Source organism: Nicotiana sylvestris, chromosome 5, assembly GCF_000393655.2.
Source record: "Nicotiana sylvestris chromosome 5, ASM39365v2, whole genome shotgun sequence".
NCBI lineage: Eukaryota > Viridiplantae > Streptophyta > Magnoliopsida > Solanales > Solanaceae > Nicotiana > Nicotiana sylvestris.
Window position 1 is genome coordinate 100,845,092 of NC_091061.1, and position 19,984 is coordinate 100,865,075.

Here is a 19,984-nt window from a genome sequence, read left to right on the forward strand (position 1 = left end):
GAGGGGCGAACTTCTATTTGTTTACATTACCTTAACTGCTCGTCAATTACCTATTTTCTTGTTGAAAAAGGATTTTACTTAACTTTCACTGGTTTATTGCTTTTAAATGATTTTATTGCTTCATTATAGAATGCCTTGTGCCTTACGTATTTTCTTATTTTCAATCGTTATTTACATTTGTTACTCACTGAGTTGGAGCACTCACTTTACTCCCTGCACCCTGTGTGCAGATTCAGGCGTAGGTGGTCCCGCTCACAAGTGCTGATTCATTCCAGCTTCAGACTGATCTGGAAGAGTCTTTAGGTAGCTATTGGCGTTCGTAGCCCGGAGCTCCTCCCTATCTCTTTTCCTTATGTCCTTAGTTCAGTGTTAAACTCTGTAGTTACATTTGAGTATTCAGTGTTGTTAGATGCTCGTGACTTGTGACGCCCCGGTTAGGGCTGTGTTGGGTTGTACTTCCGCACTTTATTGATATTATCCACTACTTAGTATTGCTAAATTATGTTTTAGACTGCTTTTACATTGTTTAACTATTTAAAAAGTGAATTGGGTTTAATTGGCTGGCCTTGTCTTCACGAGAGGCGCCATCACGACGGGTCCAGATTTAGGGTCATGGCAAGTTGGTATCAGAGCCTAGGTTACATAGGTCTCACGAGTCATGAGCAGGTTTAGTATAGTCTCGCGGATCGGTACGGAGACGTCTGTATTTATCCTTGAGAGGCTGCAGAACCTTTAGAGAAAACTTCATATTCTTGAAATTCTTGTCGTGCGAACTTGTCGATCCGAGTACTAAACTTCTATTATTCTATTCTCTCACAGATGGTGAGGACACGCGCTACCGGACAGGATGGACGACCACCAATGGCACCACTTATGGCCACCAAAGGCCGAGGACGCGATCATGGTAGAGGCAAAGCAGCTAGGGCAGCACCTGCAGATCCACCAGCTACCCCAGCTCAGGACCAGGTTCCATCTATGGACACTCTAGTAGCACCAGCTCAGGCACCAGCTGTGCCCATCGTGATTCCGGGTCTAAAGGAGGCCTTGGGTCAGATCTTATCAGTTTGCACTGGCCTAGCTCGGGCGGTTTCAACCACTACATCTGCAGCTACTTCTCAGGCCGGGGGAGGCAATAAGACTCCCGCTGCTCACACACCTGAGCAGGTCGTGCAGGGACTCCAAATGTCGGGGGTGCATCCAACCCAGCCGGTTGTAGCTACTTAGGACTACGTAGTTCCTTCCATGCCGGAGGATAAGTAGCGTAGGTTGGAGAGATTTGGTAGACTTCAGCCTCTGACCTTCAACGGTGTAGAGGGCGAGGATGCCCAGGGCTTTTTTGAAAAGTGTTAGAGGAAGTTTCGTACAACGGGTATTCTGGAGACCAGCGGGGTCGCTTTTACCACCTATCAGTTTTCAAGAGCTGCTTTCACTTGGTGGGAGGATTTTGAGAGACGTAGGCCTGTTGGTGCAGCACCCCTTTCTTGGCAGCAGTTCTCCGTTCTCTTTCTAGAGAAGTATGTGCCTTAATATCCCAGAGAGGAGTTGCGTAGGCAATTTGAGTGGTTGCGTCAGGGGGATATGACCGTGTCACAGTATGAGTTGAGGTTCTCTAAGTTGGCTCGTCATGCCATCTTGTTGGTTCTGATAGATCGAGAGAGGATCAGGAGGTTTGTGGATGGTCTTAAGTATCAGCTTCGTATTCTCATGACCAGGGAGAGGGTATATGGTGCTACTTTTGAGGAGGTTGTAGATATCGCCCGTGAGATTGAGCCTGTTTTTCACCAGGAGCGAGAGGAGAGGGAGGCTAAGAGGCCTCGAAGATCTGGTAGTTAAAGTGGTGCTCCTTCGAAGGGTCAGTTTCAGCACGGCAAAGGCCGTTCATTCAGGTCTGCTCAGCCAGCTCGCCCAAGTTATCATGGGGCGTCTTCGGATCATGGTTATCACAATTCTCAGTAGGGCCAGTCATCACTTAGTGCCCTTCCAGCTTAGAGTTCGTCCCATACTCCATCAGTTTAGGGCTCTTCTATGCCGAGTGCATCTCCTAGTCACTCCGGTGCGAGGGGTTACTTTCAGTATCTTCTCCAGCACCTGGGAGTTGTTATGAGTGTGGTGAGATAGGTCATATGTGGAGGCAGTGCCCTCGTCATCTTGCGAGTTCATCTCAGAAGAGGGTTCAATCATCGGCTTTAGCGCCAGTTACTTCACCACCACCCGCCTAGCCAGCTAGGGGTGGAGGCCAGTCAGCCAGGGGTCGCCCTAGAGGGGGAGGTCGATCAGGGGGTTGCCAGGCCCGTTTCTATGCATTTTCAGGCAGACCCAATGCTATTGCTTCAGATGCTGTCATTACAGGTATTGTTTCAGTCTGCCACAGAGATGCCTCTATATTATTTGATCTCGGTTCCACCTTTTCTTATGTTTCCTCGTATTTTGCTTGTTATTTGGGTTCGCCCCGTGAGTTTCTTGCTTTACCTGTTCATGTATCTACCCTGGTGGGCAATACTATTGTCGTAGACTGTATGTACCGGTCGTGTGTGGTGATTATTAGGGGTCTGGAAACCCGAGTGGATCTATTATTATTGAGCATGGTAGATTTCGAAGTCATTTTGGGCATGGATTGGCTATCTCTGTGTCGTGCGATTTTGGACTGTTATGTTAAGACAGTTACATTGGCTATACCGGGTGTGTCACGGATCGAGTGGCGAGATGTGACTGATTATGCTCTCAGTAGGGTGATCTCATTCTTGAAAGCCCAATATATGGTTGGGAAGGGTTGTCTTTCGTATCTAGCCTTTGTACGGGATGTTGGAGTTGAGACTCCCAATATTGATTTTGTTCTAGTTGTGAGGGATTTTCCCGATGTGTTTCTTGCAGACCTGTCGGGCATGCCACCGGATAGTGATATTGATTTTGGTATTGACCTGGTGCTGGGCACTCAGCCCATTTCTATTCTGCCATATCATATAGCACCAGCGAAGGTGAAGGCATTAAAAGAACAGCTTCAGGAACTCCTTGATAAAGGGTTCATTCGGCCTAGTGTGTCACCTTGGGGTGCACCGGTTCTATTTGTGAAGAAGAAGAATGGCACTATGAGAATGTGCATTGATTATAGGCAATTGAATAAAGTTACAATTAAGAACAAGTATCCCTTGCCTCACATTAATAATTTATTCGACTAGCTTTAGGGAGCGAGGGTGTTCTCCAAGATTGATCTCCGTTAAGGCTATTACCAGTTGAAGATCAAGGATTCGGATATTCTTAAGATAGCTTTCAGGACACGATATGGTCACTATGAGTTCTTGGTGATGTTTTTTGGGCTGACCAATACCCTAGCAGTGTTCATGCATTTGATGAACAGCGTATTCCAGCCTTATCTCGATTCGTTTGTCATAGTCTTCATTAATGATATTCTGGTGTACTCGCGTACTCAGGAGGAGCATGTGGAGCATTTGAGAGTTGTGTTGCAGAGATTGAGGGAGGAAAAGCTTTATGCAAAATTTTCCCAGTGTGAGTTTTGGCTCGGTTCAGTGGCTTTCTTGGGGCACGTGGTATCCAGCGAGGGTATTCAGGTTGACCCAAAGAAGATAGAGGCAGTTCAGAGTTGGCCCAAACCACCCTCAACCATAGAGATTCACAGCTTTCTTGGTTTGGCGGGTTATTGTCGCCATTTTGTTCAGGGATTCTCATTTATCGTATTGCCCTTGACCAAGTTAACTCAGAAGGGTGCTCCATTTGTGTGGTCGGATGAGTGTGAGGAGAGCTTTCAGAAGCTCAAGACAACTTTGACCACAACTCCAATGTTGGTCTTGCCATCAGCCTCAAGTTCATATACCGTGTATTATGATGCTTTGAGAGTTGGGATTGGTTGTGTGTTGATGCAGGAGGGTATAGTTATTGCTTATGCTTCTCGTCAGTTGAAGCCCCATGAGAAGAACTACCCAGTTCATGATTTAGAGTTGGCTGTCATAGTTCATGCATTGAAGATTTGGAGGCATTACTTGTATGGCGTATCTTGTGAGGTGTTCACGGATCATCACATTCTTCAGCATTTTGTTCAAGCAAAAGGATCTTAATTTTAGACAGTGGAGATGGTTGGAGTTGCTTAAAAATTATGATATCACTATATTGTACCATCCGGGAAAGGCCAATGTGGTGGTCGATGCTTTGAGCTGAAAGGCAGTGAGTATGGGGAGTTTGACATATGTTCCAGTTGGGGAGAGACCTCTTGCAGTTGATGTTCGGGCCTTGTCCAATCAGTTCGTGAGGCTAGATATTTCGGAGCCCAGTCGGGTATTGGCTTCTGTGGTTTCTCGGTCATCTTTATATGATCGCATCAGAGAGCGCTAGTATGATGATCCACACTTGCTTGTCCTTAAGGACAGAGTTCAACATGATGGTGCTAGAGATGTGACCATTGGTGATGATGGGGTGTTGAGGATGCAGGGCCGTATTTGTGTGCCTAAAATGGATGGGCTTTGAGAGTTGATTCTGGAGGAGGCTCATAGCTCGCGGTATTTCATTCATCCGGGTGCTGCGAAGATGTATCAGGATTTGAGGTAGCGCTACTGGTGGAGAAGAATGAAGAAAGATATCGTGGGATTTGTAGCTCGGCGTCTCAATTGTCAGCAGGTGAAATATGAGCATCAGAGACCGGGTGGCTTGCTTCAGCAGATAGATATTCCCGAGTGGAAGTGGGAGAGGTTCACTATGGACTTTGTGGTTGAACTTCCACAGACTTTGAGAAAGTTCGATGCTATTTAGGTGATTGTGGATCGACTGACCAAATTCGTGCACTTCATTCCTGTGTGTACTACCTATTCTTCAGAGCGGTTGGTAGAGATCTATATCCGGGAGATTGTTCATTTACATGGTGTCCCAATTTCCATCATTTCAGATAGGGGCACTCAGTTTACATCGTAGTTTTGGAGGTCTGTGCAGCGAGAGTTATGTACTCAGGTTGAGTTGAGCACAACTTTTCACCCTCAGACGGACGGGTAGTCCGAGCGCACTATTTAGATATTGGAGGACATGTTGCGTGCTTGTGTCATTGATTTCGGAGGGTCATGGGATCAGTTTCTACCGCTTGCAGAGTTTGCTTATAACAACAGCTACTAGTCGAGTATTCAGATGGCTCCATATGAGGCTTTGTACGGGAGGCGGTGTAGATCTTCAGTTGGTTGGTTCAAGCCCGGTGAGGCTAGGCTATTAGGGATAGACTTGGTGCAGGATGCTTTAGAAAAAGTAAAGGTGATTCAGGAGAGGCTTCGTACAGCGTAGTCGAGACAAAAGAGTTATGCTGACCGGAAGATTCGAGATGTGTCCTACATGGTTGGTGAGAAGGTTATGTTGAAGGTTTCACCCATGAAGGGTGTTATGAGATTTGGGAAGAAAGGGAAGTTGAGTCCTCGGTTCATTGGGCCTTTTGAGGTGCTTCACAGGATTGGGGAGGTGGCTTATGAACTTGCTTTTCCACCTAGTTTGTCGAGTGTGCATCTGGTATTTCATGTTTCTATGCTCCAGAAATATATTGGAGATCTGTCTCATGTTTTGGATTTCAACACGATTCAGCTGGATGATAATTTGACTTATGATGTGGAGCCAGTAGCTATTTTGGGTCGTCAGGTTCGAAAGTTGAGGTCAAAGGATATAGCTTTGAAGAAAGTGTAGTGGAGAGGTCTGCCCATGGAGGAGGCTACCTGGGAGACCAAGCGGGAGATGCGGAGTAGATATCCTCACATGTTTGAGGCTTCAGGTATGTTTCTTGATTAGTTTGCGGACGAACGTTTGTTTAAGTTGGGGAGCATATGACGACCCGGCCAGTCGTTTCATGAGTTACCGCTCCGTTTTCCTAATTTTTGCTTCTTTATGCTTTGTTTATCCGTGTTATGTGATATCGGGTTGGTCGTATTGAATCCGGAAGGAATTTCGTAAGGTTTGCGACACTTAGTCTCTTTTGAGGGAGCTTTAGTTGGAAAAGTTAACCGGATGTTGACTTATGTGTTAGAGGGCTCAGATGTGAGTTCTGATAGTTCGTTTAGCTTCGGGAGGTGATGTGTGGCTTAGGAGCGTGATCGGAATGAATTTTGGAGGTTCGTAGTAGATTTAGGCTTGAATTGGTGAAGTTGATATTTTGGCGATTTCCAGTTGGTAGGCGAGATTTTGATATGGGGTCGGAATGGAATTCTGAGAGTTTCAGTAGTTCTGTTGTGTCACTTAGGATGTGCGTGCAAAATTTCAGGTCATTCGAACGTGATTTGGTTGGGTTTTTGATCAAAAGCGGAATTTGGAAGATTTTAGAATGTTTGGCTTGAATCCGATGTGTTTTGGGTGATTTGATGTTATTTGAGGTGTTTTTATGATTGGAACAAGTTTGAATAAGGTATTAGGATGTGTTCGTGCCTTTGGTTGAGGTCCCGGGGGCCTCGGGTGAGTTTCAAGTGGTTGAACGGATCATTTTGGAGTTAAGAAAATTGCATAAGTTGCAGGTTCAGCTGTTGCAGGTTTTTACTCTTCGCGCTCACGAGTGGACCCTCGCATTCGCGAAGAGTCAGTGGAATTTTGACCTTCGCTTTCGCGGAGGGCTGGGAAGTGAAGCATCGCGTTCGCGAGAATGGCTTCGCGTTCGCGTAGAGGAATTTGGGTCAGCTGGGTTGAGGTCAAGTTGTTCATTGCATTCGTGGGAGAGGTACTGTGTTCGCGAAGAGTAAGTCTGACGAACCATCGCGAACGTCATGTCGCGTTCGCATAACAGGAAAAGTTTGTCAAAGCAAATTTGTGCTTCGCGAACGCGAGGGTTTGACCGCGTTTGCGAAGAAGGAAATTGGGCCTGGTCAGAAGGTTTTTAAACTCGTCTTGTCCGTGATTTTGGGGCTTATTTCCTCCATAGTTGGTCATTTTTGGAGATTTTTGAAGGAGATTGAAGAGGGATTCAAGGGGGAAACGTTTGGAGGTAATAATTTTGGACTAAAACTCGATTATTATGTGAATTCCACCTAGAAAATCATGGAATCTAAGCCTAAAATTGAAGAACTAGGGCTTGAAATTGGAGACAAACATTTGGGATTTGAAGGGTCATTTGTGGATAGATTGTGATGTTATTGATATGTATGAACTCGTAGGGAGATAAGGAATCTATTGGTGTAAAATTTCTGAATTTTGAGACGTGGGCCCGGGGGTCGAATCTTGGTAATTTCGGGATTTGTGCCATTTATTGATTATTTTCGCTTGGGCTTCGTTCCTTTAGCATATTTTGACGTCCTCATTCTTATTTTGGATAGATTCGATGCGCGTGAAGGCCGATTCGAGGGGCAAAGGTGTCGCGAGCTAGAGATTTAGCCGGTTCGAGGTGAGTAATGATTGTAAATGATATTATGAGGGTTTGAAACCCCGGATTGCACATGGTAGTGCTATATTGAGGTGAGGCACACACTTGATGATGAACGTGGGGTCGTGCACAATTGGGGATTGTGACTTGGTCTGTCCTGACTGATGATTTTACTGCATATTTGACTGGAATCTATTTGTCATCATCATTATTTGGGCTAAATGTCATATTTGGGCCTTGTGCCAAATATTTGAACCCTTCGGGGATTTTTACTGGTATTTTCTCACTATTTTGACTTTATACCTGAAATCAGTCATGTTATATTTCATTATTTTTCGTACTCAGCCAGGTCTACTCTGTTTTAACACTTACATGATCTTTTAAATGATATTTTTGGGCTGAGAAACATGTTTTACTACTGCCCGAGTGGCTTGTGAGGATTTTTGACTGAGTAAGGCCGATGGCCTATGTTGTGAGGAAACATTTCATACTGATTATGATGTCGAGAGCCTGAGATATGTATTCCACGAGGTGACTTGATTGATATGAGGCCGAGGGCCTAGTGTTGATGCCACGAGGTGGCTTGATATTGCGCTTGGGCCGTAAGGGGTCCCTCTAGGAGTCTGCATACCCCCAGTGAGCGCGAGTACCCATTGTGATGTGAGATTGAGCCCGAGGGGCTAGTACTGTTCTGAGATGTTGCCCGAGGGTCAGATTTGTTGATACTGTGCCCGAGGGGAGTACTTCTATTGTTTACTTTACCTTAACTGCTCGTCAACTACCTGTTTTCTTGTTGAAAAAGGATTTTACTTAACTTTCATTAGTTTATTGCTTTTAAATGATTTTACTGCTTTATTATAGAATGCCTTGTATCTTACATGTTTTCTTACTTTCAGTTGTTATTTACATTTGTTACTCACTGTGTTGGAGTACTCACTTTACTCCCTGCACCCTGTGTGCAGATTCAGGAGTAGCTGGTCCCGCTGACAAGTGTTGATTCATTCCAGCTTCAAGCGGATCTCGAGGAGTCTTTAGGTAGTTGTTGGCGTTCGCAGCCCGGAGCTCCTCCCTATCTCTTTTCCTTATGTCCTTAGTTCAGTGTTAAACTCTGTAGTTACATTTGAGTATTCAGTGTTGTTAGATGCTCGTGACTTGTGACACCCTGGTTAGGGCTGTGTTTGGTTGTACTTCCGCACTTTAATGATATTATCCGCTACTTAGTATTTCTAAATCATGTTTTAGACTGCTTTTATGTTGTTTAACTATTTAAAAAGTGAATTGCATTTAATTGGCTGGCCTTGTCTTCACAAGAGGCACCATCATGACCGGGTCCAGGTTTAAGGTAGTGACACACATATAAATGCAAAATGATTTCAGGATATGCAGAATTCTTAAAGCATGATTTCTAGATGTCCGGAAAGTTACAACATGATTTTAGGATGTGCAAAAGCAACAATTTTATGTTAGTGCTGTTATTTAGCCTAAAGCAGGGTTTCTAAGTGATAAAATAATATCAAATGAGATGTTGAAACAGTAAACCTAAGAACATGATATCTAATACATGACATGCTTGGAATGTATTGGTCCTAAACATGGATTCTAATGTACATATGAGAAATGTAAACCTAGGGCATGGTTTCTACCCATTGATATGATAACATGTATGACTACCCTCCCTTTTTCACTAGACAACCCCAATATCCGTTTACAACAAATTATTACAGACCAATATTGCATGAATTGCATAAGTAGATAAGAAAAATAAGAAGTTACACTATAAGGAGCCTAAAAGTAGGCCCAGATTTCCAGAATTTTCATTGCCAGATTGCCTCGCAGCCTTTCATATAATCTGAGTGTATCAGAGTCCCTAAGGACCTCAAGGGATCTCGGGCAGTGCTCACACCCAGATTTCATAATCGTAGTTAAGTAAGTGCAGTGTGGAAGGGCCAGCTCCAATGCATCAGAGTTCAGAGGGACCTCATAGGGATCCCTAAGCAGTCACACATTGGAGGGGCAGAATTTAAGGACCTAAGAGTAGAGTGAGAGTGCTTGGCATAGTTTGAAAAGGTTTAAGTAGGAAAACAGTTGAGACTTGTTTGAAATAGTTTTGTAAAAACGACATAGGGAGTTATTCAATAAGACAGATTTGAAAAGAGAATGGAGTAATAAGCAACAGTCCAGACACAGCACCCAAAACAGGTTCATACATAACCAAAGAACATAGAACCAATGTAGGTTCAGCAACCACAAACAGGGGTAATAGGATTTGGGGACACATAGGTCACATAGGTAAACACATAGTTGCATGAGCACTTAAGTACAGAATCATCAATATGCTAAGGGGTTAAGGAACTTCAGAATTAACACAGAATCAGGTAACTTAAGGATAGCTAACTACTTTACACAGAAAGGTTCATGCCAGAAATCAGAGAAACATAAGTAAGGAAGAGTCATATTGGGGTATGCTGAAGGGGGATAATATTTCATAAACATGATGAGTCTAAAGGAGGAGGCACATTCAGAAGCATGCTGATAAAGCGATGAAGCAAACATATTAGTTGAAAGTTGAACAACAAAACCATAAGTGAAAACAGACTAGAAACAGGATGAATTGAAGTAATAAAGGAAACATGTTATTTTTGAAACTTTGAACTGAAATCAGGACATACCAGTAAAGAAGACAGCAAGCACAAAGTGAAGGAGAGCACAATAGTTAGCTTTGGCTTGCAGCCGGCTAACTTAGAATAATAGCAAGTAACCAAAGAATGAGAGAAGAAAGTTTTGAGTGTGAGAGAGTTTGAACTAATGTGTTCGTGTGTGTTTTTGTTAATGAGAGAGCATATGTATATATAGTTTGAAACTAGGCAGAATTATAAGGCAAGAATCAAAGTCATGCAGTAATTATGGAACTAGGTATCAATTAGTATAAAATCAGAATAAGTACTCCCTTAGTTAAGGGAGTTAACTTCAAACGGTAAAGACAAATAGGGAAGGAGATCACATAAGATTGGAATATAACACATAAGGAAATAATTTCAGCATAGTGCAAGTATAGAACATGTAATTAAGGCTAAGTACATAATATTCCAATTAAGAAAATAACATAAGAATCAGATTTGACAGTATAGTCGACCATAAAATAAGGCAAGAGAATAACTTAGAGGTTGGAAATCAATAAGGAGATCATCATAAGATATTAGTGAAAGGCATCAATTACAGGAAATTAGGGTTCAAAAAGGAGTAGTAATGATTATGGGGAATTAATACAAATTGCTGTAAATAAACGAAATAATCACAGTATAGGCAAGAAGGAATAAAATTAGAGACCCTAATAAGCATAGTAAAGTAAAAATCACATAAAGTCAGGAATTCAACTAGAAAAATAGTACCGATTAGAGGAATTAGCACAAATTTCTATTAATAAACAGAATAAACATAATATAGGCGAAAGAAGCAAAATCAGAAACCCTAATGAGCATAATAGGGTACAATCATAGAAACATAGAACATATTCATGAATAACAAACATGCAAACAAATTAAACGAACAAATAAGCAAGGACAGTTCTCAGAACCTAAGATTAAGACCAAGAATTAGGGTTTTCAACATAATGAATCAGATAAAAGAAAAAACTAAAATAAACCGTTTAAACATAGTAAACATCATAGAATAATACTGAAAATCAGAGGAGAAGTCATTTTGAAAAGGGGTTAAGAAACCCTAGTTTTGAAGGCGAAGAGGCGTTTTTGAAAAATTGGAGAGATTATCATGGAAAACAGTAAAATAACTCAGAATACTCTTAGATCTGTTATAGATCTAAGAAGTCAAGAGATAAATTTAAGGTTTCAGAAAGAGATAACCCAGAGATTGAGAGATTCCGTCTTAGAAGCCATGGATCTAGCCGGAGAAATAGAAAGGTCTTACTCAGACGGGCTAAGGTGGCATGAGAATGGCAAGAACAGACCAAGGTGTGAGTTGAACAGCCGCTGGTCCCTTAAGGACCTCAGGGTAGCAAAAATCTGGCATGGGGAGCCATGGAGGCTAGGGGTGGTGGTGGAACCACCATTGACACCGGCGAGCCAACGGCCGGCGAGTAGGAGCCATGGTTTAGCAGAGAGATCTTGAGAGAGAATGAGAGGGTATGACGACGGAAAGTGATGAGATAATGAGAGAAATGAGGGTTTGGGGGGGTAGACTATTAGGTTAATTATGGTAAGGACGGATCTGGTCCGTTGATCAAAATTGATCAACAATCCAAATTAAATAGGGATTGGGTTAGGTAGGATAGTGGATTGGGCCTTGGGGGTATTGGGCTGTTTTAATCAGGTTTGGGTCTGGTTTGATTTAGGCTAGAATTGAAATAAAATTAGACTATTTGTTAAATACCCAATTAAATTAAATAAAGCAATTTTACAAAATGAATTTCATGCATAGAAAATAGTTAAAAATGATTACTTAGTATTTAAAAATACAAATGATTAATTTCCGATCAAAAAATAGTATAAAATCATATGATTGGGATATAATTGCAAAGTTATTGTAATTGTAGCCAAACGCCAATTTGGCTAATTTTGAAATAATTTAGTTTAAATAGGACCATAAATAATAAATTAAATCAAGAGATGCTTTTGAAATAATTTGTATGCCATTTTGTAATTATTTATTGAAAATAAAATGTTGGGTAAATTAATAAAAATATAGAAAAATTATGGAAAAATACCAATTGCTATTAATGTATGATTTTGAAAGTATATATGCAATTTTAAAATATTTTAGGGAAAATTGGGTATCAACAGCTGCCCCTCTTTACCCGGGAAGGATGAAAGAGTTTTCGGGTAAAGAAATGATGGTCAATTTTGACCGAGCGAAACGGTTAGAGAGATTCAGGCCGCACCCTAGTTTCTGAGCTGCCTACATATCCCTGATTTTATAGGAATTAGGCCATATGTAGTTCCGGAGTCATCGGCAAAGTGTACCGGTGAAGTCATTACAATAACGAACGCAATGTCTAGGGTTGGATGAGTGAACGGTTTGCAGAAGAGGTTAGGTTTGATATGGCTGGGAGAACTGGAGTGGGATCGCTCCTACTAGGATAGTCGTTGCTCACCAGGTACCTGCAAATAAGAATACCGCAAGTGTATATTGTGCATAAATTTAAACATTGATGCAGGTTCCCGCTGGACTATGAATGTTGTCTTCGGACGGTTAGGGATGACGTCCTCAGACCATGATGTCTGGGGCCATGAATTTCTTGATGAGAGATTTGCAGGCCATGAAATGATGTTCTCGGGCCATGACAAATGGTGCCTCCGAACCATGACGCCTTTGAATAATGATATGCAAATTTGAGGGATCCTCAGGCCATGGCATAGTGTCTTTCGGCTATGAGGATGATGCCTTTTAGACTATGACGCCTTCGGATAGATTGACGATATTTCAGCCCATGATATGCAGTAATGATGTTAACAGGACAAAGCTTAGCATTGTGAATGAAGGGCAGAGCTTAGCCCGATTGAAAAGCGAGTAGATAGTACTAGAAATAGAGCAATATTTATGCAAAGAGGGACAACACTTAGTCCCATGCAAATGGGGAGGCAGGGATTAGCCTTATGCAAATATGGAGGCAAGGATTAGCCTCATACAAGTAGGGAGGCAGGGATTATACTCATGCAAATACGGAGGCAAGTATTAGCCTCATGAAAGTATGGAGGTAAGAATTAGCCTCATGTAGATGGAGAGGCAAGGATTAGCCTCATGCAGGTATGGAGGTAGGGATTAGCCTTTGCAGGTATGGAGGTAGGGATTAGCCTCATGAAAATGTGGAGGTAGAGATTAGCCTTATATAGATGGAGAGGCAGGGATTAGCCTCGTGCAAATGTGGAGGCAAGGATTAGCCTCATGCAAATGTGGAGGCAAGGATTAGCCTCATATAGATAGAGAGGCAGGGATTAGCCTCATGCAGGTATAGAGGCAAGGATTAGCCTCATGCAGATGGAGAGGCAGGGATTAGCCTCATACAGGTATGGAGGCAAGGATTAGCCTCACGTAGGTATGGAGACAGGAATTAGCCTCATACAAATGTGGAGGCAGGGATTAGCCTCATGCAAATATGGAGGCAAGGATTAGCCTTATGCAGATGGAGAGGCAGGTATTAGCCTCATGCAAGTATAGAGACAAGGATTAGCCTCATGCAAATATGGAGGCAGGGATTAGCCTCATGCAAAGAGCGAGTAGGAAATAAGAGTAGTGTATGTCTTAGCTGGAGATATATTCAGTGTCTGATGGCCAAATGGATAGTGAATTTGCTTTGTATGTATATGATTGCGAGTGTTAACGTTATGTCAAATGTGCCTGCGTTCAAAGAAAAAATTGTATGTTTTGTGGGGGGGGGAGGTTGGTTTGTTCTTCGTCTACTGGCCTTGCTATGTTTTGTTCTGAAATCCCTTCCGAGTTCCCATAGGTAACGCCTGACTGTTATGGAAATAGAGTTTTCGAAAATATGAAATTATTGATAAAAATAGAGTTGTTTTAGAAACGTATTGATATATCAAGTAATTTTGATGAACAAGTGACTGTAACACATCTCAAAGGCATTGCAGCTCTCTTATGTCGGAATTTTAAGGGTTCTCCTCAAAATTCTATCCCAATTTAGTAGATGATCTTTCGGTTGTTTGCGGATAATGGATCTTGCTAAAACATCTTTGGAATTTTGAGAATCCTTCTCAAAATTCTGCCCCAGTTTCTTAACTGATTACTGACCGTCTGACACATGTTGGCATTGGCTGGACTTGCTCTGGAGTTTTGAGGACCCTCCTCAAAATTCTGCCCCAGTTTCTGATCTTGAGGGAAATGAAAATTTTATTATGATATGACCAAACCCATAAGGCTGCCTACGTATCTCCTCTTTAACGGGAATCAGGTCAAGCGTAGTTCAATTACATCAGATGAGGAAATGTAAATAATCTAAGCATAGTATCTCTTGACTATGCCTGAATTGATTGGTTTTGGCCAGATTTCTCCATCCATTTCTGCAAGTATGAGTGCTCCCCCTGTTAGCACCCTGTAAACCATGTACGGACCTTGCTAGTTGAGAGAAAATTTCCCTTTAGCTTCATCTTGATGTGGGAAGATCTTCTTCAGCACCAACTGGCCTGGTGCAAACTGCCTCGGCTTGACCCTTTTGTTGAAAGCTATTGACATTCTATTCTGGTAAAGTTGGTCGTGACATATTGCATTCATCCTTTTTCCATCGATAAGGGCCAATTGTTCATAGTGGTTTCTTATCCACTCTGCGTCGCTGAGTTCAGCTTCCTGTATGATTCTTAAAGAAGGAATCTCCACCTCAATTGGGATGACAACCTCGGTCCCATAAACCAGCATGTATGGAGTTGCCCCAGTTGATGTACGAACCATAGTGCGGTATCCCAAAAAAAGCAAAAGGTAACTTCTCATGCCATTGTTTGTGGCTCTCTACCATTTTCCTTAGTATCTTCTTGATGTTTTTGTTGGCGGCTTCTACGGCTCCATTCATCTGAAGTCTATAGGCTATGGAAGTCTTGTGTTTGATTTTGAAATTTTCACACGTAGCTTTCATCAAATCACTGTTGAGATTGGTGGCTTTATCAGTAACAATGGACTCGGGAATTCCGAATTGGCAAACAATATGATCTTTGACAAAATATGTGATGACTTTCTTGGTTACAGCTTTGTAAGATGCAACCTCTACCCATTTTATGAAGTAGTCAATGGAGACCAGAGTAAACCTATGCCCATTTGAATCAGTGGGCTTAATCGGACCAATAACATCCATTCCCCAAGCGGCGAATGGCCAAGGTGAGCTTGTTGCATTGATCTCATTTGGCGGCACTTTTATCATGTTGGCATGCACCTGGCATTGAAAGAATTTGCGGACATACTGGATGCAATCTATCTCCATGGTCATCCAAAAGTAACCGGCCCTGAGTATCTTCTTAGCCAAGACAAAACCATTCATGTGCGGGCCACAGGTCCCGGCATGTACATCCTCAAGTAGCTTAGAAGCTTCCTTTGCGTCAACACATATTAGTAAACCCAGATCAGGAGTTCTTCTGTACAAGTTCCCTCTGATGTGGAAGAAGTGATTTGACAATCTCCCGAGTGTGCGTTTCTGAGTGTGATTTGCATGCTCCGGATATTCCCCCTTTAATAATTACTCCTTGATGTCATGGAACCAAGGCTTTCCATTTGTTTCTTCTTCAACATGAGCATAATATGCTGTCTGATCATGTATTTTCACTAGGATGGGATCAATATAATTCTTATCTAGATGTTGTATCATAGATGACAAAGTGGCCAATGCATTGGCAAACTCATTCTGAAATTTGGGCACATGTCGAAATTCTATCTTTGTAAACCTCTTTCTCAATTCCTGCACATGGTGCAGATATGGCAATATCTGCACCATGTGCACAAGCATATCTGAATCACCGATTACCAGCAACTCCTGAATGTTCATGTCAATAGCCATATTGAGCCCTAGTATGCAAGCTTCATACTACTCCGTGTTGTTGGTGTAGGGAAATCTGAGTTTAGCAGATACCGGATAATGTTGACCCGTTTCTGATACCAAAACTGCTCCAATGCCCACTCCTCTAAAATTTGCAGCTCCATCAAAGAACATCCTCCAACCGTCGTATGCTTCGGTAATGTCTTCTCTTATAAATGATACTTCTTTATCAGGAAAATACGTCTTCAAAGGTTTGTATGCTCCTCCCACCGGATTTTCAACAAGATGATCTGCCAATGATTGCCCTTTGACCGCCTTTTGAGTTACGTAGATGATATTGAACTCACTTAATAGTATCTGCCACTCGACCAACTTTCCAGTCGGTATAGTTTTCTGGAATATGTACTTCAGATGGTCCATCCTAGATATGAGGTATGTAGTGTAGGCACAGAAGTAATGCCTCAATTTCTGAGCTATCTAGGTCAAAGCACAGCAAGTGCTTTCAAGCAGAGAGTACTATGCTTCATAAGGTGTGAACTTCTTACTCAGGTAGTCTATGGCCTGCTCCTTTCTTCATGTCTTGTCATGTTGTCCCAAAACACATCTGAAGGCTCCATCGAATACAGATAGATATAGTAGCAAAGGTCATCTTGGTTCTGGCAGGACCGGAACTGGTGGTGTGGATAGGTACTCCTTGATCTTGTCAAAAGCTTTCTGACAATCCTCTGTCCAGCTTTTTTCGGCATCTTTTCTCAGCATCTTGAAGATGGGTTCGCATATGACTGTAGATTGTGATATGAATCGATTGATGTAGTTGAGATGTCCTAAGAAGCTCATTACGTCCTTTTTGCTCTTAGGTGGTGGTAACTCCTGAATAGCCTTGACTTTGGACGGATCCAGCTCGATCCCCCGGCAACTGACAATGAATCCCAGTAGCTTTCCTATGGGAACCCCGAATACACATTTTGCGGGGTTCAGTTTCAAATTGTACCTCCTTAGCCTGTCAAAGAACTTTCTCAAGTCCACTATGTGATCTGCGGCCCTTTTGGATTTGATAATGACGTTGACCACATATACCTCTATTTCTTTATGGATCATGTCATGGAAGATAGTTGTCATGGCTCTCATGTAAGTGGCCCCAGTATTCTTCAGACTAAATGGCATCATCTTGTAACAGTATACACCCCAAGGTGTAATAAAAGTTGTCTTCTCTGCATCTTCTTCATCCATCCAAATCTGGTGATAGCCCGCGAAGCAATCCACAAAGAATTGGAGTTTATGTTTGGTGCAGTTGTCGATCAAAATGTGTATATTTGGCAGTGGGAAGTCATCCTTTTGACTTGCTCTATTTAAATCTCGATAGTCAATACATACTCTGACCTTCCCATCTTTCTTCGGAACTGGCACAATGTTAGCTAACCAGGTTGGGTACTCAACCACCCTGAGAACTTTGGCGTTGATCTGCTTGGTAACTTCCTCCTTGATTTTCAGGCTCATGTCTGGTTTGAACTTTCTGAGTTTCTGTTTTACTGGCGGACACATGGGATTGGTAGGCAGCTTGTGAGCCACTATGGATGTGCTCAAACCAGTCATGTCATCATATGACCATGCGAAAATATCCTCATACTCTCTTAGGAAGCGAATGTACTCTTCCTTCTTTGTTGGTGACTGATGTGCCGGAGAATTTTGGCACATTTAATACAAATTGCTTAGATTTTAGCTTGTTTTAAATGCAATAATCTTTTATACTTATTTAATTTTAGTGTTTTTGCACTGTATGAGGTTTAAGGACCTAAGAGCATGGAAATGAAATCAAAAAGCCACAAAAGGACAAGAAAAGAGCAAAATGTGATTGCGGATGTGAAAATGCGGAATGCAAATCCAACATGCGGACTGCATAATGCTCAAAGGAATCGCAAACCCCAACAGTTTGTTGGCCAAAGTCCTGTGCAAGAAATGCGGTCTAGTATGCGATTGAATAACAAATTTGCGGGCCGCATAATGGACCGCAAACTTGTGGTGAAAGCTGCTGAAGGTGAAAAATGCGAGGAGAAATGCGATCGCATATCTACAATATGGACCGCAGAACTTGAATGTGATGAATGCCTGGAAACTAGGGTTTGAAGATGCGATGTCCATGAAGAGAATGCGGACCACATGTCTGTTATGCGACAGATATGCGGTTGCATAATTGACCTGGAAGGGTATTTTTGTCCAATTTTGGTCCCGAGCTTTGACCCACTATAAATAGATTTATTGGGATTTTGTGGGGGTGCATCCTATCTTGTTTTTGAGCTACATTCCAAGTCTTTAATATTCCTCTCTTTTGGAAGCTTTTGAGTGAAGAATCTTGCACTTTGAAAGCTTTATGGTATTTAATATCTCATCTTTTTGTATTTTAGCATGTGTAGCTAACTTTAAATACTAAGGTTATGGACCCTAAATGAGTGTTATGTTAATGGATGTTTATCATTGAATATATGTATAATGGTTGGTTGATATATATTTATTTCTCATTATTCATTTATTGTTGGTGGTTGCAAACATTAACAAGTGCCATTAAATTCCTTCTTTACTTGGAAAAGTGAGTTAGAATTTGGTAGAAGTAAATATCAAAGACTCAAGGCTTTAAACCTTGTTTAATAGAATCGCTTAGGAATAAGTGGGTTTTATTTGGCATATATTGATTTTTCTTAATTGCAACTCTTTTATATTTGGAAAAATCATAAAGAGGAAATACTACCCAACTATTGGAAAACATCGGGTAGTCATTTAGAAATCATTTGCATATCTAAAGAACCTTTCATTAGAAATATATCATATTAACACCGATCATTACATTCCATTTAAGGGGACACAACCTTGGTTTCCTTAATCAAATTAATTAAATTCTCAACATTACAATTAGTTATTTCTTCAAATCACAATTATATCATACTCTTGTTACAATTAACCGAATATAATTACGACTTAAGTCAAGTAACACACTACTCGAGTAACCTTTTCATGCCTATTCCCTGTGGGATTCGAACCCAACCTTGTTGGATTATTATATTTGACACCGACCGCCTTATACTATTTAATTAAAGTGTAATTTGAGCGTATCAAATTTTGGCAGCATTGCCGGGGAATACGATTTTGAAATTACTAATTAGTGTATGCTTTACTTTGCGTCTTCTGATATTCCATCACACTTTGCTTGTTTTGCTTGGTGTTGATAGGAGAATATGGTCGAATATGAAGAAGAAATGGAGGAACAAATGGAAGAAAATCCTTTTGCGGACATAGATGAGTACATCAAGGATACAAATGCTATTGTTCCTCCAGTTGTTGGTGCTGCAACTCTCAAGGTGGAACATGGTTTAATCCTTATGCTCAAAGTGGAGGGGTTTTTCAGGAATTCCACTAATGATGATCCGACATAGCATCTTAGAAACTTCTTGGGTGTGTGTGCGATGCATAAGCAGAACAACGTCTCTGATGATTCCCTAAGGTTGAGGGTGTTCAAGTACTCACTAGCTGGGGATGCAAGGAAATGGCTTCAAAATATGCCACCAAACTCCATTCATTCTTGGCCTGAGCTTGTCCGAGCATTCTTAGCTAAATGGTTCCTGCAAAGCAAGAAGTCTGAGCTCCGAGATAAAATTTTCTTTTTCAAGCAAGTACCGGAAGAACATCTACATGAGGCATGGGATCGATTCAAGTTATACCTGGTGATGTCTCCCAATCATGGTTTTCCTGATTCTATTTTGTTGGAGAAATTCTACATGGGTTTGGATCCTGTGAACCAATCTATAGCCAAGAATGCAGCTGATAGATCTTTCATGGATAAGTCATTCGCAAGGGTCACACAAATACTTGACAAAATGGCAAAAGATAATCAATCATGGCACTCAAAAGACACCACAGGCGGAATTGCATATGGTTCTCCTTCCTTGACCACTATGATCAAGAAAAATTAAGAGAGAGATCAAGTGATTGCAAGGCTTACCACAATTGTCAATGTGTTGACAAAGATGTTCACCGAAAACCAAACGAAGAAGGTAAATGTGGTGGAGGATGTGCAACCCATATCAAACGACGACTTTGAGGAGGCAAACTATGTTAACAACTCTCAAGGAGGTTATCAAAGGCAACACAACCAAGGTCAAGGACAACAAAATTAATGGAGGCCTAAC

The 19,984-nt window shown here is 41.7% G+C and overlaps 1 protein-coding gene across 1 annotated transcript; it reads right to left on the reverse strand.

Moving 5' to 3' along the window:
• Positions 1 to 15,509: 15,509 nt before the first annotated feature.
• LOC138869046 (uncharacterized) lies at positions 15,510 to 15,827 on the reverse strand. The gene has a single exon (XM_070146634.1). It carries the CDS (start codon positions 15,825 to 15,827, stop codon positions 15,510 to 15,512), a length of 318 nt encoding a protein of 105 aa, XP_070002735.1.
• Positions 15,828 to 19,984: the final 4,157 nt, after the last annotated feature.